At 39.4% G+C, this 26231-nt stretch overlaps 4 protein-coding genes across 4 annotated transcripts in view; 3 read left to right on the forward strand and 1 right to left on the reverse strand.

The window, feature by feature from the left end:
- Nucleotides 1-3283: 3283 nt before the first annotated feature.
- On the reverse strand, nt 3284-13173 carry zcchc4 (zinc finger, CCHC domain containing 4). Its single transcript, XM_067579955.1, has 13 exons — nt 12971-13173; nt 12535-12653; nt 12377-12459; nt 11850-12122; nt 10479-10559; nt 6541-6613; nt 6317-6467; nt 4997-5097; nt 4582-4703; nt 4071-4146; nt 3907-3958; nt 3652-3799; nt 3284-3539 (listed from the first exon to the last, which is right to left on the reverse strand). Exons 1-13 carry the CDS (start codon nt 13056-13058, stop codon nt 3416-3418), a joined length of 1491 nt encoding a protein of 496 aa, XP_067436056.1. The 5' UTR covers nt 13059-13173; the 3' UTR covers nt 3284-3415.
- Nucleotides 7314-9452, forward strand: LOC137174538 (E3 ubiquitin-protein ligase TRIM62-like). Its single transcript, XM_067579894.1, has 4 exons — nt 7314-7532; nt 8848-8943; nt 9034-9264; nt 9363-9452. The coding sequence occupies exons 1-4, from the start codon at nt 7314-7316 to the stop codon at nt 9384-9386; spliced, it is 570 nt and encodes a 189-aa protein (XP_067435995.1). The 3' UTR covers nt 9387-9452.
- Nucleotides 9470-10481, forward strand: LOC137175107 (tripartite motif-containing protein 14-like; the record flags this gene model as incomplete). The annotated part of the gene is made up of 2 exons (XM_067580803.1): nt 9470-9608; nt 9764-10481. Coding segments are annotated over 2 exons (738 nt in total), but the record flags the coding sequence as incomplete, so codon positions are not given.
- Nucleotides 13174-15776: 2603 nt separating the features above from the next.
- The window catches only part of ablim2 (actin binding LIM protein family, member 2), a 100323-nt gene continuing 89868 nt past the window's right edge, over nt 15777-26231 (forward strand). The window contains exon 1 of the mRNA XM_067579086.1: nt 15777-16061. Within this exon, the coding sequence (XP_067435187.1) occupies nt 16049-16061 (13 nt within the window). The 5' untranslated portion in view covers nt 15777-16048. The remainder of the gene's footprint in view (nt 16062-26231) is intronic.

Raw genomic sequence — 26231 nt, forward strand, 5'->3', positions numbered from 1 at the left:
TGACTGAACAATTACTCTTTTTACATACTTTGCATTATTTAGTATTTTCTCACTGAGTTGTAATGTCACAAATGATGAATGATTACCACTAACACAGAAAAATAATAAAGGCGGAGGGCAGAGTCCCCGTAGATATATACATCACCACACACTTCTAGTGGCTCATAAGTGACGATTGAGAGTGATTACTTTCATATGAGTCTATACATTGTTTTTTTTTTTTTTTTTTTTTTTAGCAAAATCCTGCATAGTATACCTTTAAAAACTCATAGACATCTGAAATGTGACTCTGACTACACACTGCTTTTTGTAAGACGTCAAAAACCAAAAAGGTTGGAAACCACTGGTTTCATCTTTAACAATGTGTTGTACTTCAAAAGCTTGTTATATTATCCATTGTGTCAAATCTTCATCTGAAAAGTAACTAAAGCTGTCAAATACATGTAGTAGAGTAGAAAGTACAATATGTCCCTCTGAAATGTAGTAGAGTGGAAGTATAAAGTAGCATCACAGGTACAGTACAGAACAGTACTTGGGTAAATGTACTTAGTTACTGACTGTCCACCACTGGTGACTCTTACCACCCAACATCCATTGTTAATATAAAACTTAGTGCAGCTTTAAGCTACATTTCAAATCCATCATGCTGGAGTGGAAGCAAAACAATAGATAACACCACTTCCCCAGTACTTCATGATTGCAAAAAAAAAAAAGATTAGTCTCTCATGGTTTCTCTCATGTTCTTTAACATTCTATTCAAATATCTCAATAACAGTATTAGTAGTAGAAATGTAGTCTATTTAAATAATAGTTTGAATAGATAAGAAGCTTTACAGGGAATAGAGGGCAGTTATACACCGCTATGATATTGCATTAAAATACAACAAAACAAACACAGATTTGAATGTGTTAAGAAGCAATAACTTGTGCTTAAAGACGTAAAGAAATAAAGGTCTCCATGCTCTGTAACATGTTTATGATTTTGAAGAAAAAGAGTGTACTGTAGCAGAGAATACTGTAAAGTGCTGGACAGCAACATACCGGCAAGAGCTCATGGCTTTTTAGAAAACAGTGTAAATCAGTCACTGTATATATCCACAGTGAGGGGAAGTGTTCCTGTGTCTGGTAGCCTTCAGCGTTCAGACTGGGTAAACATCACTGAAAGCAGGTGTGTGTGTGTGTGTGACTCACGATGAATCTGGCTTTTCACTATCATCACCGTAAACATATACAGTACGTGTTTCTGGCAGGATGTTCTGTATACCCATCTATCTACTTTATAAGACACTCCTTGTTTGACTGGAAGCGATCAGTGTGTGTGGACTGTTTCAGCAGTGTCACAGGGGCGTGGGACTGTCACACTCAGACAAAACCAATATAAAATGTATTTGTTGTATTATCAACACAACTTGTACTTAATGTATACATAAATCCCAGTGAACAATAACCACTAAATAACGGGTTATTTGGTAAGAATCAAGCATCATAAGCAGAGTAGACCTGAACAATACTGCCATCTAGTGGCTAAAGTTAAACTCATTTTATACCATCAGGAAGCAACACAGCTATTTTTGGCACATGTATTACGGTCAGGTCAGGTTTCAGGATGTCAAATTCAAGACTCTTCAAGACATTTTAAACACCATCTGGAATATAACTAAATGAAGGAAAACCAGCCAGTCTGACTGGCTGTGCTAATGACTAAACTCTGTCTTGGGCTGTATTTGGAGACTGGACACAAAAGCACTGTTTAGAACATTCGTCACTCAGCTGTGTTCAGTAAAGCCTGCTGGATTATATTATTTTACACCTTGTTTAGTAAGAGTGGGCAAACTGAGACTTCTGAACCAAAGAAGTGATAGATAGAACTTTTTAGAATTGACTAATCTATAAAGGCCTTTAAACTTTCCAGTCTTTTTGAGGACTCGCATACACCACAGTACAAGACTAGAGACTACACATTTTGAATCAGTGAGGCATAAAAGTGCAGACATTTGGGGGTTATACACATTTGTAATTTAACACTGCACTAATGAATATTTTTACATTTAAAATGGATTAAATGACCATGTATAATGTGAAAGGTGTTGCACATAGTGATGAATACACAGAGAATGTTCACTATCAATGCCTGTCTCCTCACTGTTGCAGAACTTCTTAGTCTCTTTTAGCTTGTTTTGGTATTCAAGTTAGCAAACTCAAATCTCCTCAGCCTACTGTGTTCAGTAAAAATGGCTCCTATAACCTGGCGACCAGCTTGTTAACAAAGTGGAACATCTAGCAATTAAAGAGCCAGATATGTTTCTCAGAAGTTGGTGGAAAGACCAAAATAGGAACTAAAAGGAGAATGAGTATTTACATTCATTAAGTGAACAAAATCACTATAAATGAATGATAATGTTTCTCCGTATCCATTGGATGTGTAATTATGCAACTGCTGGCTAACACATTAGCCATATAAACTTTACAAAGCCACAATATGTCAAGTATGTGTGCTTTTTGGCTTGTTGAGGAGTTCTGGTCCAAAAAGTGAGCCACTTTTAATATTATTAGTTTCACCTGTGTTTTCCTGCTCTGATAAGTCAAACTGTCTGCTGTGAAATAGATCTTATTCTTGTTTGTAAAATATTCTCATAATATAAGTATTTTGACCTCATAATTCATCAAGATTTATCTCAGCTGAAAAGGCAGGTAACTCATTTTATTCTACCAATCAAACAGGGCAAAATCTACATACAGGGGGTCCGAGTCTCAACTAGGCATAAACTAACCAATACAACAATATGACAAAAGACTGAGTTGCTTATATCAAATACAAGGCATGGTTATGGGATTGATTTAGGCCAGCATAGCAAATTATGCCTTATTATCACTGATATAGAGCAGGTGTGCAGAGTTCATCACACAAAAAAAAAACTGTTGGTTCTAACCAAAACAGGGCTTCAAGGAGAGTGAATGTTGGACTTAAATTCATTAAGTGGACAGAAATACAACTCCAAATGAATGCTAATGTTGCTCTGTGCCCGCTGGATCTGTAAATAGGCAATTGCTTGCCATGTAAATATTGTTTTTACAGCTTTGGCCAGTGGCCAAAAAAGTAATTTAATGCAGCTTTAAAGCGTTTTTCACTACAGATAAGGAGGTAAGGAGTTGACATTAAGTGAAAAGATAAGAACAGGTATGTCAATTCTCTAGATATGATTTTACGAGCATGAACTGGTTTCCTTCAGATTAGGGCTGTTAAGGCAAAAGCATCACACCATTTAAATGAATACAAGGCAAATTCTCTTCATATTACTTTTTATTCTACTGAAACAATTATTAAAACTCAAGAACTGCAATTTGAGTTTAAACAAAACAAAAAAAACATTGCTTGTGATTGCACAGCTGACAAGACACTGCATGAACTCTGAGGTCATTTAGATTGAGCAGCTGCCTTCTTTGCTCTGCGAGCTGCTCCGGACTTCCTCTTAGCCTTAGGCTTGAAAAGAGGACGATGGGATACATTTTTGCTTCCATTCTTGGCTTTGGACCGATGACTGCACAGTCAAAACAGATAGACAGACACATGCAGAGGAACAAGTTAAGACATGTAAATATTTAATCGTATTGGTGTAGTTATCCATAATGGGGCCTATTCTCTGAACTCACTTGTTGATCCTGTGTGAATCTTTGAGAGGGCAGCCTTTGCGTTTGTGCTCCAGGCTGCCACAGTTGAAGCAGCCCTCCTTTCCTTGGCTGTGGCCACATGGGTGGTCTGGGAGGGCACAGTGGCCACAAGACTGACAGTGTCTCCATGCTTGGAGGGAAAAAAATGAAGCAAAACCCTCAATATAGTACAGAATGTGATGCAAAAACTTCTAAATTCTGAAAGTATCAAGCATGATTATGTATAAATGTACATACATGGTTTCACACATTTCCCACATTCTGAGCAGTGCTTCCACTCACGGCCGTCCTGGAGACATGGAGAGGAATTGGAAGTTGTAGCATATTTTTAAATTGTATTAACTGCCTTAATCAGAGTCAACAAGATAAAGAATAATGTATGTAAAGTTGAGGTATTATACCTTAGATGGGCAGACGTTGCATTTAGCACAGTGCTTGTTGAGGGACCATACGTATCTCTCACATACAGAGCATAATCTAGCAGGATGAAGAGCAAATGCATCATCCTTTAACACAATAAAGACATAAACTGCATGCTTCTTCACCATTTTACTGTTTGAAAATAATCCATGCAACATTGGACTGAAAAAACTGAAAATTCACAGTAGCAAGTTTTAACAAGCTTTCAGCCATGGTCTTCCTCAGCAGATGGAGTTTGCTAATAGGTGGTTGCCTATGAGAGGAACATTGTAACCCCTGTCTCCATTCAAAGATCAACCAATTGAACAATCTCCATGATGACTAAGCAAACTCCATCTGCTGATCAAGACCATGAGATGTATCTGAAAGCTCTGGGAAAAACTACTGCTTCTAAGGTTAAGGATGAACTTTGATGCTCAATAAAATTTCTTTTCTTAGGTCTTGAATAAAAAATCATCCTAGTTAGAGTTGACAGAGTCAGTGTTTTGGTACCTGTAGCCCTCTTCTTTGGGAAGGACAATATCTCTGGGAGAGATGTTAGTGAACAGCCTGACAGGAGACTGCTTCCTGCCTGTCTTCCCATGCTTATACAGAGGATGGTTGTCATAGTCAATCTGGTGAGAAAAAAAAAATATTGCTTATAGTCCACAGTAGCAGTTTGGGTCATATTCATTTGTTAAATACTTGATACAGACCTATCAAAAAACCCAGATACTGCACATTTGTATCAAAATGAAAACCAAAGACTGCTAGAGATGTATCCTTATATCCTATTGAAACTTCTTACCCTAATCCTTACCTAACCCTAACCTTAACCCTAACCTTAACCATAACCCTTGAGGCTAAATCTCTAAATCTGCTTATCATCCTTCTCAATCATTAATTAAAACAGGTGTTCTGCTGGTACCTGGTAGTCCAGCATGATGAATGAAGGTAGACACTCCAGGATACGAGGCTCAAAGAAGTACGGGAAGATCCAGATCATGGGCATGTCCATATTACTGCTGTCTACACACACACAAACACATAGGATGTTAGGTTCAGATACTGGACTTGAGGTTATGAATTTTAAATAGACTCGAAGTTTCAGGATCCTTTTCATAAAACAAACTGAGTCTTCATGTGAACAGTGAAGCAATATGCAAGAAAGAGCAACATTTTCAGAGGAGGCTTATTATATTTAATGCTGACAGGAAGTTGATGGTGTTATTTTTCTACGTGTGTCACAGAATCAGTTTGGACTCAGTGATTTGTTGGTATAGCAGTTTAAATGTGGGAAACAGCTGGGCAACATTGAAAAGGTAGGAAGTAAAATCACCAGTGAGCAGCACATATTAGTTGACAACTTGACAGTTTCAAGCTTCTAGCACTGCAGGTTAGCAGTTTACGATGCTAACAGTGGCACAGTTACCACTCGAAATCTGTGGTAACTTTTAAAGCAATGGCTTCTTGATTTCAGAAAGACAGCAGACCTCTCATTTCTAGCAGACAAACAGTGATTTTGATGCTAAGATGACAACTGCCACTTGCAGATTTAATTAGCTGTAACTTGCTAGCTAATGACCTTTAACCCTGTGAGTTGGCTGAAAACGTCTTCTCCAAATGACTTTTTCATGTTTCCAGCTGGCTCATATCAAAATAAGAAACTTAGAAAGGGTCTTAAATATGCACTTCATGACTACATACAGTAAATGATATCATGTTAACTCCATTTTGTGTAACGATGAGGCTACAGCTTCCCAGTAAGAAGTTAGCATCCTCGCTGGCTGATGAAACATGTAGATGACAAGCAAATAAAGAACAGCAATTTTTTTGTATTGAAGGATAGAAGTTAACACTAGTTTTATAGTGCTGTATTACAAAAAATATTATTTCTTTCCAACATGACATTCAGATGTTTACTACAGGGTTTGAGGGTGAGGACTAATAATTCCTAATAACTGTAGCCATATCATAGTAGCTAATGATATGGCTACAGTTTAATCCATTCTTGACACTTTTGCTCTTATATTTTTTGGCTTTGAAATTGACTTTTTTTATTGTATTTTGTGTTGTATGTATAGTATTTGCAGTTTTTATGTTTTATATTTTTATTGTGTTTTAGGTTTTAAACTGCAATGCTGTGAAAAGAGTTCTTGTGGGACAATGAAAATCTGAATAGAGCAAAATATGCTAGGGAGTTGAATTATTGAAAAAAAAAAAAATCTAACTCCTGACTGACACTGACCAGAGCTCTGTAGCTTCTTCCATGTCTGTGAGATCAGAGAGAAACTGTTGGCCAGAGGCTTCACCAGGCCACCGAATGGAGGGTCAGCCACCATCACCACCTTCTCCCCGTCAGACTGTCTGAGAAAGGCCTGCAAGACCGCACTGGATGCCTAACAATGAACAGATCCTTATTATTAAGTGCTGGAAACCAAATACATTAAAAAGAAGTGTGTTTACACCTACCTCTCCATTAAAGAAGTGATGATTGAACATGTTGTAGTGACAGAACTCATCCTGGCTGTAGAACTGGGCGTACCTGAAACATAAAGAAATGGTGTGTTATTTAGCATTAAAAGTTACAAGAGAAGATTTATTTTCTGTTTCATTTGTATAAAAGCGAGTTGGGGAAAAAAAGACCAAGTCTGAACTTATCTACTATACATGCACACAAGGACAGCAAACACACTGTGGATCCTGAGGTGTGTATCCAGGTAACAATAAGGTGTCTGAGTATGTGTGGTGCAGGCTGAAGCTTGCAAGAACACACCCTCTCTGCGTTTCTAGCTTGTACATTCTTTACAGAAACAAACAGCAGAGAGACGGAGAGAGCAGACCTCAGGTAAGCACTGCTGAGAAAACATTATTTAAGAATGTTAAAAGAAGTCTATATTTGACTGCATGATGTATATACTGGTTTTGCAGCATGTAGAGGTCTTAAGGTTATTCCACAGGAAGTGGGGAACTTGCTGAAAAATATAAATCTGAATGCACAATATTCAGACAGCTTTGAAGATAACTATCTTTGCGCTAGATTTGAGAAAACGAGACCATGACTTGTACAGACTCTTCGCAAACAGCTTGGCACTGACTATCAACGAACAGGTTTTCAGACTTTCAAAAAAACCTGAAAGACTGGTTTACTCTGCAAACATAGCCAATGTAAAAATGCTTTAGACCGTGCAAAAGGAGAAAAAATGTGAGGCAGAGGTTTAACATGTCTGTTGTTTTCCTCAGAAATGGCAGAAAAAGAAGCATTGTCTGTTGGCAATGGCCAGTCAAAGCAGGCTCAGTCGGTACAGAGTGGTCTTCCGGCGCCCTCTGCAGGAGCTCACGGTGTAATTCAGGAAGGACTGAGCTTCACTCCACTGGACTCCAGCAGTGACAGGGTTGTTCAGCCTTTCCCACGTTCACCAAAACTACAGAAGAAGATAGCCAAAGCTGCGCAGCCCTCCCAGGTAATGATGAGGTGATGACTGATGAATAGTCTGGTGCTCATGTCAACATTGAAATAAGTTTTTCTTACTGTAATAATTTCTTCTGTTCATATTGACCATTAGAAGATCCCTTCATATCCCTTCACACTTACAATGTAAATGATGGGGGCCAAAATCCGGTCCTTGTTTTGAGCAAAAATGTATTTAAACCTTTTTCTGAAAGTAATATGAACCTTCAGCTGTCAGACTATCTTCCACAGTTTGCCTTTTTAATACAAAATACTCAAAAAAGTATACAATACAAAGTATCTTGAACAGTGTTTCCCTGTTGAACTGTGGTGGAAGTATAGTAACAAAAAGAGGGTCTTTGGCACTAAAAAGACTGTAACATTGAAAGATATCTACTTGATTTGACTCATTTGGACGTGAAGCCTCATGTTTGCTTCAGATAAACTTTTAAATACATTTTTGCACAGAAGGAGGACTGTGGATTTTGTTCCCATCACTTACAAGGTCATTATGAAGGGATCTTCTAATGGTAAGTATGAACAGGAGGAATGATTATGGTGGGAAAAGCATGTTTCACTGTTCATTTAAGCTCCTGACTATTTTAAGACTAACCATCCTTTAAAAAGGTGCACTGTGTAAGATTTATTCAGACCAAACCGTCAGTGACTGACCACTTAATAAAAGGTATTATTTTTAATTAATATTAATGGAGATACTGGCACCTAGCGTTAGCATCTCACTATTAGCGCGTAAATTAATCAGCTTTTAGCGTCTCACAAGAACTGTCATCGTGCTGTGCAGCATTTCTGCATTTGCTGGTCCTTTGTGTATTTGCAGGCTGTTTCTTTATGCCAGGTATGTGTTTCCAAAGTGGTGAAGATGTTTTCTTCATTTGCTTGTTTGCTTGAAAGAGTACTCCACCTATTTAGCATTCCACTCCTATAACTTTTTGTTTAAAGGATAAAAATTGTTTTTTAGTCCACACATTCCTCTTTCTTGATGAGAACCCGGCACCTACATTACCCACAATGCAACTTTACTGCCAACAGTTGGGTGGGAGATTTGGGTGTGTTATGCTAGTAGCGGCTAATGTAGCCTGGAGCTGCAGGGATGAGGAGTGGGTGCCAGAAAGTGAATCAGAGACAATTTTAATAATGGATTATATATAATTATTTAAGGATTTCATCATGCAGAAATGTCAAACATCCTAGGTTCCTAGGATTTGCTGTTTTTCCTTTCTAGTTTTCCTGGTCCAACTTTAAGCTTGTCCACATCATCCTCTAAGGTTATTGAAATTTAAATCCTTCCATGCATCCTTCCTCTGCAGGAGCAGCTATCTAGACGTTTGGAGGAGCTGCAGGCAGAGGGATCCAAGACTGAGGCCCACATCCAGTCTCTGAAGAAACGCAAGGCAGATCTGTCTGTAAGTAACGGTTACTATACACATCAGACCACCAGCATGGAGGACTGAAAGTACCTTGATGCCCCTCATGCTCTCCATTTCCCCTTGAAGAGGAGCACAGATGTGATGAAGCAGCAGGTTCGAGAGCGCTTCGAAGCCATGCGGGTCATCCTGAAGCGGGACGAGCAGGCGGTCCTGGACTCTCTGGAGCTGGACCTAAGGCAGACCAGGACCAGACTGGACCAGGTTCTGAAGGGCTGGAAACAACACCAGGACCAAGTCTCCAAGAGCATCAGCAGCACCCAGGCAGCGCTGAGCAAGAGCCCCGAGGCAGACAGAGAGGTCAGACTCTGCTCACTGACACAGTAACGAAATATAGTGATTGAGGGTAATTGTCTGCTGTTTTCATCACTATTTCTCTTTGTGTCTCTTTTCTCAAGGGCCATTCTGAGAATCTGAGGTAAAACTGCACCATTAGCTGAAAGGTTTAAACTATTTCCTCTAGAGCTCTGTTTTAAACCTCTCAGTTTCCCTTTAATCTGATCTCTCTCCCAGTTCTAAGAAGCCAGAAGCCTCTGAGAAGGAAATCCGACTGAATGAAGAGAGATTTGAAAGGCTCCTGAAAACATTATCCTCCATCTCCAAAAGCCTGAAAGCCCAGCTGCAGAGGAAGACTCTACTGTTAGGTACTAAGATGATTATTTCTACATGATATTGAGCTAAGTCATTTAGGGCAGCAGGGTGTTGAAGTGAGTTCAGTTGGGCAGAGCTTTGTTACACATCCAGGAAAAAAAGATCAAAATGTCATCAGCAAATCTGTGGATTCTGTGTTTAATTTTAGATTGCTTGCCCATGGTGATTGACAGGCAGACGTGCCATGGCCAGATAGTGGTGACCTCAGAAGGCCATGGCATGACCTTCTCAGGCTCCGCCCGCTCAGTTCCGGAGCACCCCCTGCAGTTTGATAAGGTGTGCTGCGCTCTGGGCTCGTCTCATGTCACAGCAGGACAGAGCTATTGGGAGGTGGAAGTGCGCTGCTGCTCCGCCTGGGCGGTGGGCGTAGCCTACGGCAGCCTGGAGAGGAAGGGACGGGACAAAGGCGCCAAACTGGGCCGAAACAGGAACTCGTGGTGCGTGGAGCTCAGGAACGGGCAACTGTCTGCTTGGCACAACGACCGGTCCGTGGCATGTCAGGGTGTCGGGCAAACGCCGCTGGGAAGAGTGGGAGTGTGGGTGAATTACGACAAGGGCCAGCTGATGTTTTACGACGCAGAGAGCATGTTCGTCCTGCAGAGGTTTTCTGCAGCCGTGACGTCGGTGTTCGACCGGGCTCATCACCAGTTCACAGAGCCTCTGTACCCCGCCATGCGGTTCCTGAGACCACCAGAGAGCCAGACCTGGCCAAACCACCTGCAGCTCTGTCACCTCAACACGCCATGATGCCATGAGTCATACTTAAGACACAGTGATGCAGAATGTTTTGCTAATGATTATAAGTGCAGTCTTTCCCATCTGTGTATATAGCTAATCAATTATATCAAATAAGACGAACCAACCTGAAGTCGATGTCCAGCAGGAGACTCTTCATTGGCTCGTGTTTCTGCTCCAGGTTTCTCAACTTGATCAGCTCCTGCAGTCTGACACAAACAGCAACAATCATCACTGACTAAAACATGAATAAAAACTGATTTCAAACAGTGTTTAAGACCTCAGTTATTTGACTTAAGTTAGACCGATATTAGTTTTTGAGGATCAGTTGTTTCCAGTGTAAAAATAAAACTAGAAGTGACCATTAAGCTCATTCTTGACCTTGGAAACAGCAGTTTGACAAAATAATTTTTACTTTAGGACCACTTAGTGGCTTGTTCCGGGGCTTTCAACCGTATTTCACAGTCTTCATCAGAGGATGTTATAACGTGGCCAAACATCAGTCAAGAGTGTCAACTAAGCCTACTCCAACCACTGATGATAACCATGAAGTGCAACTGACAGTTCCAGACAAAGCTAGTAATTGGACCTTGAGATAAGATTATCTTGTCAAAATTAATTTTGTCCAGCCTGACTGATATGGGATTAATGAGGCCAATATCAATATTGGAGACTTTTAAAAGTCGGATTACTATAATGCCGCTGATGATTATTTTTTGAAAACATACACGATTGTAATAAGGATGCCTTCACTATGGTTTTTTATGAACTATGGCCAAGATATGCTGAACTATTTCAAAATTTCTTGCAGTACTGCAGTTTCTTGTTACATATCAGAAATAAGCAGAAATCTTATGTTTTGTTGAAAAACATCAGAACATATATTGAAGCCATCACGAGACACTAAAACCTGGCTACTGAAAAGATGCAAGAAACTGTTCATGGTTGGTGACTCAAATGTATTTTTTTTTCAAATCTCTGAACACCATTAATTAAATTCTGTTTGTACAGTTGTACAGGGAGTAAATGAGATTTTTTTGTAATTTAGGTGAACTAGCCTTTTAAAGTGGCACTCCAGCAATTTACTATTGACCTTCCATAAAGTGGGGGGATTCATAAGACATAGATGCAAAAAGAATCATCAAAATCGGAGCAGCAGAGACTGAGATATACTGACGTTTAGTCAGAAAGCCTTGATCCTACATTTCCCATAATGCAACTACTATGTATGTATCTTCTGTCGAGACTCCCTGCCAGGTAAATGCCCACATCTCTCAAACTCAAAGATACCTGTTTGTAACACCAACTCTTATATATCTGTAGTTTTCAAAGCTGATGACATCATTATGACATCATCAGGGTTATTTTTTCAGACTTCAGGCTGAGCAGTACTCTCCTTGACTAGTGGACTGACTAAATTTAGTTGAAGTTAAACTGGTGGAGTGACCCTTTAAAACAGGATGTTATACCAGCATCTTCACACTCAGGCATCTCCTCACCTGGGTGTTCCCACACACAGCACCTTCTTGTATCCCAAACCGGCCAGGGTGTCCAGCAAAAAACGGGAGCTGCGGTCAGTGAACAGGTACTGGGCGTTGCTCTTCTTGTTGTCCAGCGGACGCAGCAGCGCGCTGGGCCTCCTCAGCTGAGCTGCAATGATGGCGGTGGATCTGTGGGAGGAGTGGGCGCTGAGATCTCCTGGAAGGAGCAGCATCTGACAATCCTGACAGAACTTCTTCTCATCCAGCCGGAGGGCGGCAAACTTTCTGAACCTGAGGGAAGAGTTACAGACCATGGGAGAAGTGTCAGTTAAAATCCTCACTTTTTGAATGAGAGTTCTGAATTTGGTCGTGTTAATTTGACATCACACCTATCTTAATCCTTTAAAAAGTCAGAATATACAGTAAAAAATTTAGCTCATTATGGCTTGTATGGAGACAACATTAAACAGTAAACAAGTAAATACATACATTATGGCGATACAGCCTTCAGTGGAGACAATGACAGTGTGCAGTTGACTTCTTACCTTGTGCTGTACTCCTGCTGAGTGAACGGAGGCCTCTTCAACTTGTTCTCTGCCTCTCTGGCCAACAACCTGGCCTCTGACACCTTCAAAACAAGTTCATTAAAATGATTGTTGTTGATATTTTGTTACAGTGGCAAATATAAATCCATAAAGCCTACCTTGTCATCTTCCCACTGGAAAAAGTTGCAGTCTTTTCTGTCTCTACAGGCTGAGCAGGCATAAAACCTCCTGCCTTTCTCACCTCCTTTTCCAACTTTTTCAAATAACAAGGTTGGACCTGACAGAAAAACACACACACACACACACACACGTTATGTAATGTGATGCACATGACAGATGAACAGTAGAAACATTCATTAAGAGGCAGCACATATTTAACTATCTGTTACTGCCACTATTTCCTGACAAATAACACTGACAGCATATTTCATTGAGGGTTTTTTAGTATCTGTATTCCGAATTCATCAAAAGACATTATCAATTCGTATAGTTTCACTAAAAATATGTTATTAAGTATACACATACAATAAAAAGCAAAGTAATTTTGAAATACAAGATTTTCTGACGCAGTTTTGCTACTAGTGTTTGTCTTACCATGCGGGCAACATGGCGCTGTTTTATCGCCCTCTGCAACAATAACTTCTATTCCGAAAGTGTCGTCGGCAGCCGCGGCTACGTCCATGTTGTTTAACAAGTTACACAGTTAATGAACTTTAATTGAGACTTGTTAACACGAGACTGCAGCCTGACAAGTGAAAACCATGCCGTCTCTATGCGGCGCACATGTGACGTCATGAATGTTTTGTCGCAGTAAAAGCTCGTAGGTTTGTTTGACGAGTATCCCAACATGAGAATTTAATTTCAGTCAAACTGACGCGTTTGTACTTGGATGTAAAATCATTATGACTTCATTTCAAGAGTGGATTTCATTTTATTCTAATGGATACATATCCATAACAACAGTCCTCCTGATGTGGGCTAAAGTGGCTTTGGATGGAAATCTGTTCATTCATTGATTCTTTAAGTCCTGACATTATTATACATAATACTGAGCAAGGAAGACTGTAAGATGCAGTTAAAGGCTATGGGAAAAAAAGATTTTTTTTATGTCGAAATAGTTTATTTTTATTTTACTTTTTTAAAATTATTGTTTACTCTGTCAATAGATTTAAAAAAGCATTATTATTAAATATTAGCTCTATATTCTATATCAACTCCTTTGCTTTACTTATTCATGTATTTGAAATGATGTTTCTATGCACAGTTGCACCTCAGCTGTAGAATGATGTCTGTTTGTTGAAACATTTTAATAATAGCAATAAAATGTCACAGAAGATAGAATGCTATCTTATTCCTGAATGCAAATTGACCAAATATGCATCTAGGAATTATGAATAGTGAGGGAATGATTAAATGAATTACTGAAATTACACAGAGCAATTAAACAGAGCTATATAGGCAGTTTGTTAAACAATCTTTTTCACTGGGTCCACTGACTTTTCCAATTTTGACTCTAGGTTAGAGCAGCTCAGCCAGGCCAATAGCCTGGTCGTGACTAAGGGCTGTATAAGACAGATGTGCGTTTTATATTGTTCACAAAATCCTATATTCAGTCTGCTTAGAGCAGACATCTTTCTCCAGTTTCTCCGCCTCAGTTGTTCCCAAAAGGCATTTAATAAATCACTGACCCAGTTATAAAGCGATGATGCTTTTTAATAGAAATAAAAAGAGCATGTGTTCAACATCTTCAGTGCTTCTCTGCAGATGGAATTAAAATAATTCAAACAAACGCTTAAACATTTTGGTACAGACATATATCCAGACTGATTGTCTGACATTTAATAATGATCACTGCCAGTCCCTCTTTCACAATGCAGTTTGTTTACGCTGAACTTGTAGTCCAAAATCAACGGCACGCTGCGCATTAAAACGGTTGTTTTTTCCCGTAAAGACTACATTCCCCATATATGTCGCAGCACAACGCAGTGGCGCTGCCAGCACAGGGATGGTCGGTGTGGGAGCAGGCTGCTGGGTGCTGAAGCAGCGCAGAGACAAGCTACTGGATGTCACCTACAGCAAGACAGGAAGCTTTGCATGTTTTCCTTACCAAGAAAAGCATAAAGGCTGTGGTGACGAGAATGGAGGAATGAGCATGTAAACATTTTGTGCATACAGAACAAAATTACATCAAAATACACAAAACTTGTATTGTCATAGAAAGTGCCATAAATGGCTTTTGGTAGTCAACTGATACATATGGAGTGGATCGACAGTGTTTTATTTTTCAAAGCAGTATATGTATGATTGTTTATTCACTATATTTTTACAGCCACATAAAATGAAGGCTATTATCTTGCATGGGCATATGTTATATAGGTATATAGCTACTGTATATAAATGTGTTTTTGTACATCTGCTGTGAACATGAATTTTGATGGGAAAAGTGATTCAAACAAGATTGGATTACCAATCAGGCATGATGAGCCACTTCCCCATGCAGGCCCGCAGATACCCATGGACCCAAACCTCCAGCTTAATTGCTTTTGCTAATTTGATTAATTGGATATTTGCTTCGTACAATATAAACAAGATCATTATCATCTAATCTTGTCTCCCTGTCTTGTGAAAGGGCCTTGTGTCAAAAATCTCTTTTTAATTCAGCTGACAAATCAATCCCATAAGGACAACTCAGTAGCTGTTCCAAAGCTTTTTATTGTATCTTCTTGGGCAGGTGGGGTTGTCTGTTTGTCATGGAAATGTACATGTTTAAATTCCCATCCCTGTGAGCACTTTTGTTCAGTTACTGGTGAATCACTTTCATTTCAATCAGTCTGAATTCTTTTATTATTTTAGTTGATGTTGTGTTCACATGACGGCACATATTCCTGTATAAAGTTGTGTTTAATCAAATCAGAGCACAATGATTGACATATTAGCTATCACTGGTTGGTTTGGGGTTTGTAAGTGTGAAGTTGATATGTGTTGTGGGTTGTGTGTGGTATGTGTGGGGGGGTCAGCTGGGGGCAGATGTTTGCCCTGGATCCCTTAATAGTTTTATCTGCCCACGGATGAGGATTTGCTCCCTAAAAATATATATATATTCTTTATTTTTACTTTACATAACAATCCTAAATAGCATATTTTGTAATATTATTGACATTGTGTTAAATTATGTAATATCAGGCACAGATATTGAAACAAATTTAGGGAAGTCTTTGATTAGGCTAGTGAATTTTTCCTTTAAATTTCTGATGAGACCACTTAAACTGAGTAGATTTTGAGTCCACTGGATTTCTCAATAAGACTCCTAACCTTTAAACAGACTTTTATCTTGAAAATGCTTTCCGGAAACGCCCCCTCACTCTTCTATCTGACTTGACTGGTCGCGTTTGTCCACCGTGCGCCCACACCCAACCTGCACTGTCTGCCATATAGAGGCAGCGCAGCCCTGCAGTGTATGCAGGACATTGTCCTCACAGTGCGGCTGTTTGAGGAGATCTCAGCAGCCAGAGACAACCAGGCTCTGTGCAGCCCGCCCCTGCTGTCATCTCCCCGCATTCATCCTGCTGGGTGTGCGCTCTGCGGCTGCTGGCATCATCCATGTACTGCCAATGTGGATAGTGGCTTATTTACTGTGCATCATCTGACTGGAGAAGACATCTGACTGGCATCATGAGCAGCACTGGTAAGACCTTTTTTTTTTTTTTTTTTTTTTTAAATAGACTGGCTTCCCTCTAACATTGGGTTAATCCTTGTTAATAGCCTAAATAATAATTCCAATAATATCATAATAACATTTCTATAGGGCTTCCAATGTAAGTGTGTTGATCAACACTGAGACCGTGGTTGCTCAGTCTCAATTTAAACATTTTTCATCTTTTGTGGCATCACTATAATATTCCCCTGTGTGAAACGTATATAAAATGCATTGAAATGCGTTAAAGTACTATATCTTCCTACCCTTTCTGTGCCAATGAAGGCAGCAGCATCAGGATGCACCCAAATATGTGACGCTACAATTGAGGCTGAGGTCGCCTAATGTTAAGACACGGTTTCAAATTTGTCCCTGTTAAAATGAATGTCATGTGGGCTAATTAGACGGGATGTAGAAACGCCCACAGTGGGTTTGGTGGCTGTTTTCATCATGTTGCTCTGCAGTCACTTCTGGTTTAAAGAGGCATGACTGTTGCCTAAAGCAGGCCTGGCCCCTGTCACAGCTGGCTATTGTCCCTGAGGAGGATCCAACACATGTAACAAGAGGCTGGACCTTATTTGAAACTTGTGTATTTAGCAGTGCAGCTCCTGTACTGTACTGTGTGTTTTACATAAGCAAATAAATATATGTAGTTAATCAAGTTCCACAACTTATTCTGATCAAAGACCTCAGCGCTTTGGGGAGTGGTGGTACATTAAATGTCATAAAGGCTAATTTTAAAGGATAACATCAAAATTCTGGATGAAGATGGAACTACATGGTTTGAGTGTTTGTGTTAGTGCGAGGTTATCCCAAGACTCTGCGATCATTCCTATCAATATGAAGTAATTTAATACTGATGTTACATGAGCTGACATTATGCTAAGGAGTCCCCAGGGTGCCTTTAAGGGACCTTACGAGACCCAACATTGGGAACTAGTGACCAGGCTGCTTTGTGGATGTGTGAAAGAAATTTAGATTTTTTCAAGAAAAAAATGAAAAGTATCGTCCCTTCAAGTTGGGATTTGGCTCTGTTCAGAATGCTAACCCCTTAGGTCATAATCATATCACAACATATGCGATAAGCTACATTATTTAAGAGTCTGTAAAAACTCACACATTTGGCATTCACTAGCATATATTTACAACCACAAATTCATAACAACACATTTGGGACATGAATAAACACTGAACTTTTAAATGTAGCTTAGCAACTTATATTTTCTCAGGTTGTACGCTAACTAGCTAGCTAACAGTCCTCTTTGACAAAATGCTGCATTTACTTATACTATTCAGACCAAAATTAAAAGTTAAGTGGGAAAAAACGTTAACAGTAGCTTTCTACTCGTAATTCAGAGTTGGAGATATCAGCTGTCTCCCATTTTGGCAAAAATAACTTCAGAGTTGTAAACAAAGTTGTGGTAAAATGGCTGTAATCACTTCCACTAGATTGAAACAAAATCATATTTTAACTGTAATTCAGTCAATTTAGATGATTAAAAAGGAGCTACGCCCCACTAGCTACAAATATGTAACAGGATAAAAAAAGTTATTAGCATTTTATTTTAAGCTAGCTTTGGGGGGTAACCATCTTGGAATAAAGTGTGAACACTCCCAAAGTTGGAATAACAGGAGGTTTTTGAGTTCCAGGCATCCGTGTGTCTTTATTTGTTTTTTTAAGCTGGAATTGTGATCTATAAAATGTGAAAAACCTAAGTGAGATAGGGTGAATATTACTGTGATTTAAATACAAAAATCACAATATCCCTCAGTTTGAGACCTATCGATGCTCTGCGGCACTGCTAGAGCTGCTAATGAAAGTGCTGCGGTTGGTCTGGGATACGAGACAGGAGAAATTCATTAACACACTGCTGTAAAGTGACAGAGTCAAACAAGGTATATTGTTTGTCTGGGATTTTCTCTGCGATGCTTTTAGGAGTTTCACCTTTCACCTCTTGGAAGAATGTTTGGCTGGATGTGTGAGCAGAAAATTCATTTCAGAAATCTACCTGTGTGTGATGACAGCTGGTCTCCACATGTACGGCCAGGTTGCTCCTGATAAACAGTCTCAGGTGTGTGTGTGTGTGTGTGTGCATGGAGAGAGATCCTGTTGTATTTCAATATAGTTGAAATACAGTACAGTTGTGGTTTATACCTTGTTTTTCTTTGCTCTAAGCACATTGGAAAGCTTATCATGCTGTAATTTACTATTTAATTACAAGTGAAGTAGACCGTGTTGTTACATTGACTTTAAAGTAACTTTGGCAATCTATTTTGATGATTGATCATCTTGTTGTTTTGTGGAATTTGTGCTTTGGAGTTGTTTCCTTTTGTTGGGTTTAGGGCAGCAACTAACAATTATTTGATTATCGATTAATCTGATGCTTATTTTCTTGATTAACTGATTACTCATCTTGTCTATAAAATGTCAGAAAATAGCAAAAAACATCTGCTATAATTTCTTAAAGCTCATGGTGACCTCTTCAAATGTCTTGTTTTATCTGATCAACAGTCCAAACTCTTAAGATATTCAGTTTACTATCATGTACAACACAAAAAACTTCAAATCCTCACATTCAAGAAGCTGCAGCCAGCAAATTGATTCTACATTCTGTTTCAGTCCAGAGGAAATATTGATTACAGAGCTTCTACCCAAAAAGCTGGAAAGGTTAAATTAGCTTTCTGTACAACAAAACTGCCCTGCTCTTAGCCCTGAAAAAGGATGTGATGTCACAGTTCTGACGTGAGTAATTAATAAAACGCTATTGATTTCGCCTTAAGTGTGACCAAAAGGTGTATGTTTAACAGAATTTAAGAATTTATATTGATCAAATAGTCACACATGACTCCACAGTGAAATGACTTTGGCATATAACACGACTATCAGATCACAGATGTCACTTCTTCCGATTTCTTATCCACTCCTGTTGCTGACTTTTCCCAATTCATCGCAGTCTTGACAGCACAGTCCTACCACAATCCTGCAGGATCTGGATCAAATTCTAACCTCTAGTTCAGATTATGTTCTCCTAAAAATGAAGAAGGATTAAAAATCGCCTCTCTCTTTGAGAGAAATATGAGATCTGTATTTACAGGCTTCTCAGTGTGACTGTTTGGTGCCACCTGTTTTTGACATTGTTTACCTAGTACAGGAGTGGTGCACTGGAGTTTAAATAAACCTCTCAGAACAGGCTTGGCATGAACATGCCCTGAGAGAACGCTCAGCAATCAATCTGCAGGCCTGTCTGCATTCTTTTAATCCCAGAAAAATATAATGTACAGTGGTTGATCGCTGTCTGTTAAGTAGCAGAAAGACTTCTATTAGATTAGATCATTAACACAGCTTGTGTTTAGTTTCCAGGTATCTCCTTAGCTGAGACACATTGACAGCGCTGAGCCCCGTCGCCACAGGGAATCACTTTCGGTGACTAAAGTCTGATCAATACTGCTTTTCTCAAGCAGTTTGTGTACAGCTGAACTGGCTATGCAGGCCTGTGCATTTGTAAATTGCCTAGTGATGCACAAAGACAGATGATGAGGACTGTCAACACACATCACACTGCTGTATCATCAGCATCACCATCAGTAACACTTCTGTCTAAGTGGACCTCAGCATCTCCTCACTCTATACAGATGCTGGTGAACTGATCCAGTTCAGCATTGGCCTAAAACTGATACTAAGACCTAGCCTGTATCTGCATCTTTTAAGGAAAATTCTGTCTTAGTTCAACCTGACAAGTTTCCCGGCAAGTTGCCCCGGATGTTGATACCTTCAGTTAGCCATAATATGGCTATTCCAGCTGGCTACTTACTTTCAGTCTGACTCAGTGTTTGAAGTGATTCATGTTAAATTCATGTATATTGGGAAAGCTTTATAAGCATCAGCAGCTTGCTCTGATATATGCTGCGCAAGTCCTCATTTCCCTGAATCTCTGCAACAGAGCTGGAGTGCAAAGTTAGCATGATAACTATAGAGTCACAATGGCAACACTTATGGGAAATGCGTCTGGTTGAAATAAACCAGACTTTTCTTGACTTGACCCAACTGAACCATAGTAGACAGGCAAATTTGAGACCCAAACCTGAGCCAAAGCTATATTTTTTCTTTAATTTAAACATTAGCTACCATTAGCTTGCAAGGCTAATGCAACACGTTCATTACGCACTTTCTCTGCTGCTCTTCACTGGATATTGTGTATCTACTTGCAACACATGACGCATGGGCGTACATAATCCATCTCTGACAAGTAATATTGTCAATTTTTAAAATAATTGACCTCTGACCTTTTTACTATTGTTTGCAATCATTTCTACTTATGTTTAAATTTGAAAGAGTAGGTTAACATTGAAGAGAGTGAGATGAGGAGATCAATGTCAATCTAATGTCTGCGTGTTGATTACAGAGTCGGTTCATGGTTAGCCTAGCTTAGCATAAAGACTGGGAGCAGGGGGAAACAGCTAGCCTGGCTCTGTCCAAAGTTTAAAAATACACCTACTAACACCCCTGAAGATCACAAATTAGCGTATATCTCATTTGTATTTCTTTTTGTACACAAATAAGATGTAAATAACACATTTAGGTTTAACGGGGAGTTATGTGCTAGAACCATTTCTTGCCAGGTTCGGTAACATCACCGAAACCTGTATTCACAACTGTATCTGCTAACCTCCGATACATCTGGAGACAAATAAGTGTATTTCCAAAAATGTTGAAGTATTCCTTTAAAGGTTAAGACTTGTGTTACTCATATTTTCTCACTGTCAACAAATCCCCTGAGAAGACCAAAACCAACATTGCCTTGTTGCTGCTCTAACACTTAGCTCCATTTCTTAAGTCACTGTAGAACTTTTCAAACTCTTAACCAAGTTAATAACCACCATTAATACACGCTATGAACCAGTAAGTACTGGTTAAGTACTTGCTAGTGAGCAATTGTGTGATTATCTTTTGGCTGTTGTGACACTGTCGCAGTAACACTGGTTCCTTTTGGCTCTGTGCCATTAAATAACGTGTGTCACAAGTCATATGTTGCCGCAGTATGCAGGAGTTTTGTGCTGAAAGGTAAAAGGCATGTGTCTCCGGGGTGTGTGTGTGCCTACCTGTGTGTTCTCTGTCAGGAAAGATGATGAATTTGTTTACACATGTGCAGGTTGTACTTGATGAAGTGTTTGTTGAAGGGAAAAGAGAGTGGAAAGAGTGAAGAAAATGACTGCTGCGTCTCTGTATGAATGTGGTAATGTCTGTAGATAATTCATGAGAATACCTTATATGTGTGTGTGTGTGTGTGTGTGTGTGTGTGTGTGTGTGTGTGTGTGTGTGTGTGTGAGGGAGTTTGTATCATTGCCACACTGATATTGGTCAATGAGTGTCCTCCCTGTATATATTACTATTATTACTGTACTAAATTCATAAATACCACATCAGTCATCCACGCCTTTCCAATGTAATGTTATCAGCAATAGATTATAATCAGGGCTGTAACTAAAGGTCATTTCGATAATGCGCCATTGATTAATCTGATAATCACATAAACTTAATTAGTTAATACCAAAGTTAAATAATTCACAATTATATGAAATAAAAGACAGGCAGGAAGTCCTTATGAAACTGTAGGCAACAATTTGGCCCAGTTTAATATTTTTACATAATAACTCATTTAAAAGATCACCCTGTCAGCAATACAGTCAGTACATGTTCTGTAATGAATCAAATCATTTTAACATTAATGCTGATTTTGACAAGTTATGATGCTTTAGACAAGGCTTTTCTAAATGTATGACAAGCAGTCTACTAGTTGAAAGCTTCAGAAATCTTTCAGTTATTATCCCTTGTGCTATGACTTTTTTTGTACACTATTATATCCAAGGTCATTACTGACCCTTCAGGCTCACTTTTTGAAGTGTATCACAGAGTCGAGTGGACTTGGATTTGCCCCGTGTGTTGCTAATTTAGACGTGTCAGCGTGGGTTTAAAGTGTTTCCACTTGAGTGTTATATTTGAGCTTATCCTGAGGCTCTATGACTTCAATTTATGAATGTACACAGACAAGAGAAAAATAGAGAAAAATAACAGTTAACTTTCCAGATCAAGGGGCTAAGTCGTCTAAGCTGTTGTGGACGAATAAACACAGACTGAAACACTTTTTTTGCCCTCGGTTTTTCCTGAGAGGAAGACTGCAAGCAAAGAACTTTCACCTTCTCTGTTTTTTCTTTGGGTGAAAAATATATTTAATCTTTTTATTTACAGTTAAGTTACTGTTCTCCTACAAAGACACTAGAATTGGATAGTCAAAGACTTAGCAGTAAAGCCATAAAATATCATAAAATATCAGCTTTATATATTTACGCCACTGTACCTTCAACCTATGAACTTGAATCCAGCAGCCAAATTTGTGCAGATGACGTAAAGTGCAAATCTGCCTACCATTTTTTAAAAATTAAAAATTAAGTAATTAAATGATGTCAGATGATATCAGCTTGTGGTTGGTTAAATGCATTCAAGTGATCAGTTTGCACATATGTGTTGGTAACTTACAAGCTTGCTTTACTTGATTTTGGCAACATCTTTAGTTTGAAAAGGTCAGTTTATTGGTGTTAAGCTATGTGAAAAATCAGACAGACTGTAGATAGTAGGCAAGAGGGACCACTGATTAGTATTTTTAACAGCCAACATAAAGCTTTTAACTGTCTGTGGGTTGTAAGTTATATTAAAAGCTTTGATTTTTGTTTTTAGCATTCAGCCTGTAAACAAGTCTTCACTGGCCTATTTCAGAGAGGACATGTGGACCGGTCATAGTAATAAAAAGCACAGGTGTTATTAGTCACGTTCTATTCAAGTGTCCCACTAAGTCATGACAGTGTGACAGAGAGCCAGCATGTGCAATACCACGACCCTGAAACTGAAGCAGCTACATGCAACTAAGCCATCATTCATTTTGTTATTTGCACTTGTGGTTTTCTTACTGTGACATGGCAAAAATGTCTTCTGTGAAAAACCCAATCGAGCAATGTGAGTAAAAATATTTGTTTTAGCTTTATTTTATTTCTTGGATGTTGTTTCAAGTTTCTCTAGTAGTTCTGGTCATGCTGGTGCTGCTGCTGAATGAAATAACAGTGGGCACAACTGGTGGGCAGATCCAGACAAGAGTCAAGCTTACACCACAGCTCTTCTTACTGGGATAAATACTGGTTGACCTCCCTGGTGCTAAGCCCCTGCACTGGAGTTACACGCACACAAACCACACACACACACACACACACACACACACACACACACACACACACACGCACGCACAGACACACAAAGACACACAGTAGTAATTAAGCCTGCAATGTAGTGTGGGCTTGTGACATTTCCCTGCAGCCTGCTATTTTACATGGGCCTTTGATGATGGCAAGAATGGCATGTTGTTTATCCTACATGCCCCCTCGGACTGAATACTTTAGACAGTCTTTCAATGGTCATAGCTGATATTTTTGAATTGGAGCTGATGCCTCATGAAATATTGTAGGTACAATACACACTATATAGAGAGATGATTTTATTATTTTTAGTGTGGAAAACCTGTGTAAAATGCATTTAGACAATCAGGGGACTCAAATTCAGAAGCGTACATTTTCTAAGGTTAAAATAACATCAACAGCATTAAAAATGGGAAGCAGGGGAAAGTGCTAGCCTAGCTCCATCAAAAGTAGAAAATACCCTTGATATACAAATGAATATGGCAAGTGGATTACAGTAAAAAACTGCAACAGAGATGTGAAATTACATTCAGAAAGATATAAGCACCTTCAGGCTTTTCTATTCCAGACTGCTTTTCTCCACAGATCTTCCACATCCATTGAGTCATATCTTATTCATTCCTCAAGGCACACCTCACAGCTCCAGTATGCAGCACAGAGCTTCTTTTTAATTGAGTCTTCTTGTGTAGAACATGCTGAGTGTGTGACATTTAGGTGTGACAGCAGCCATCAAGGTCAGCCATGCATTTTACAGGAAGCATACATTACACAGAGTTATGCTATCTGCCATATTCAAGCAGCTGTAGCATGTTCATTCAAGAATCGCAGCCATGTAGTTAAATGAGCTGACAATACATGGAAATTGTTCATGTGATTCTTTATAGGATGAAATGTCAAACAGGAACCCTGTTTTGAATGATTTTACACATCTAGACTGGTTTACTTGTCTACTCAGCCTTATGAAAACAGTTGTATGGTGTTTTCAGTGGTGCTGGAGAAGCCAGTCTTAGAATATAACCCTGATAATATCATAGTGATGCTATCTCAATTTGTCTTGGAGACAAATTTTAACACAGAGGCTGCTTAAAATTTTGAAAGATCTGGCAGAGAGGGTCTAATGAAAGATGCTATGAAGTTGCATTATAGTAAATGTAGGATCCACTGGTTTTTGGAGCTTGATCCATACAAGTCAGGATATTTTGAGCTCTCCTACAATCTTGAACATTCTTTTTAAAAATGGGTCTCTCACAAGTGCCCCAACTTTATTGAAGTGCAGTACTGCTGTAATAACTAGGCCCCCTGCTACTGTACCTCATTGACATTCTCCATCACCACACTCCCTCCTGTGGCCTCCAGTCCTCTGACGCCAACATCCTGTTCCCCCACCATCCAGGACCAATTACCGAACCCTCTCCATAGTCACCACCCCCACCCCCGGAGCTCTCTCCCCAAACACATCTATGACTGCGCTAATCTTGCTATGCTCAAGAAGTTACTCAAAAACTCAGCTTTTTAGAATTTTTTACTTTTATTGTTTGATTTAACATCCTGTGTTCAATATGGGTGTTTCATTATTGGGTTATTTGTGTAAATTATTTTAGCATTTGTACTCCAGGCCAGTAGGGGGTAACAACACTGTCACTGTTGCATAATCTAATGCACCTTTGCACTTGGTGTTTTTGAACTGCGGGATGCACAACAGTTTGACTGCAAGTTCAAGATAATCCACAAACCGCAACAAAGAACAAGCTCAAGCCATTCAATTCAATTTCAATTCAATTCAATTTTATTTATATAGCGCCAAATCATAAAGTTATCTCAGGGCACGTTTCAAATAGAGGAGGTCAACACTGTACTCACTTACCAACTTAGCCATTAAACTTGGAAGGTTGTCACCAATTCGGCAATACAAACACTTAAGCTCGTGACAGGATATCTTGAAAACAAATGACTGAATCCCTGTCAGCCTCAGATTAGTGCTATCATAGCATGATAACATGCTAAATGTATAAGTGTGTTATATTAAAATACTAAAGGTTAGCAGGTAACTGTACACATGTCAACATGCTATCTATACATCTGGCCACAGGCTAAGCAAGGTAGCCAGGTTGTCATTCTCCCCTGTCACGTCCTCATGCTAGAAGGGATATATATAATCCATCCAGGGTCTTCTGGGCCTATCCCAGGGTCTTGTTTCATTAAAAATGCCTGGAATACCTTTACAAGGAGGTGCTCGGGGGGCATCCTGGTGGATCCTTAGGTGGATCAGATGCCAAACCACCTCAACTGACTCTTTTAAATGTGAAGGAGTAAAGGAGCAGCTGTTCTACTCTGTACTTCTTCTGGATGTCCAGACTCCTTCCCCTTTCCCTAAGGGTGAACCCAGACACCCTGCACAGGAAACTCCTCACACCCTTTTGTATCCATTCTCAACTGGTCAACTGGGAACTTGGCCTTCAGATTCCACTTCCCCTTCATCACATCAATCCATATTGATCCATGTTGATCTCGACCTCTGTCTTGCCCTCACTTATGAGCAAGATCCTGAGATACCTCTTGTCCTTGACGTGCTTCCAATTTAAAACTAGAAAAAGTCAGTGGCTGTTCCTGAAATGTCAAAATTGTAATGAATTGAAGTTTACTTTAGCAAGAGAGGGTCAGACTTGTGGAGGCAGTGAGTGTCATTGTAAGTTATTGGGAAGCTAGGAGCAAGATATTATTTTTCAGTATTATTGGGTATCTCCATGGCTTCTGGATTCTAGATGTATTAGATAGAGTATATGAATGTAGGACTATGAGCTGCTCACTGGGTGCATACACTGAAGAAGTCTCTGGTGGGCCTCCTCGTGCTTCTGCGATTTTGGGCTCATAAAGCAATAAGTGTGTCCATCACATTCTCTGGCTGAGCTGACTTCCTGT

This window comes from Thunnus thynnus, chromosome 22 (genome assembly GCF_963924715.1).
Source record: "Thunnus thynnus chromosome 22, fThuThy2.1, whole genome shotgun sequence".
In the NCBI taxonomy this organism is placed as follows: Eukaryota; Metazoa; Chordata; class Actinopteri; order Scombriformes; family Scombridae; genus Thunnus; species Thunnus thynnus.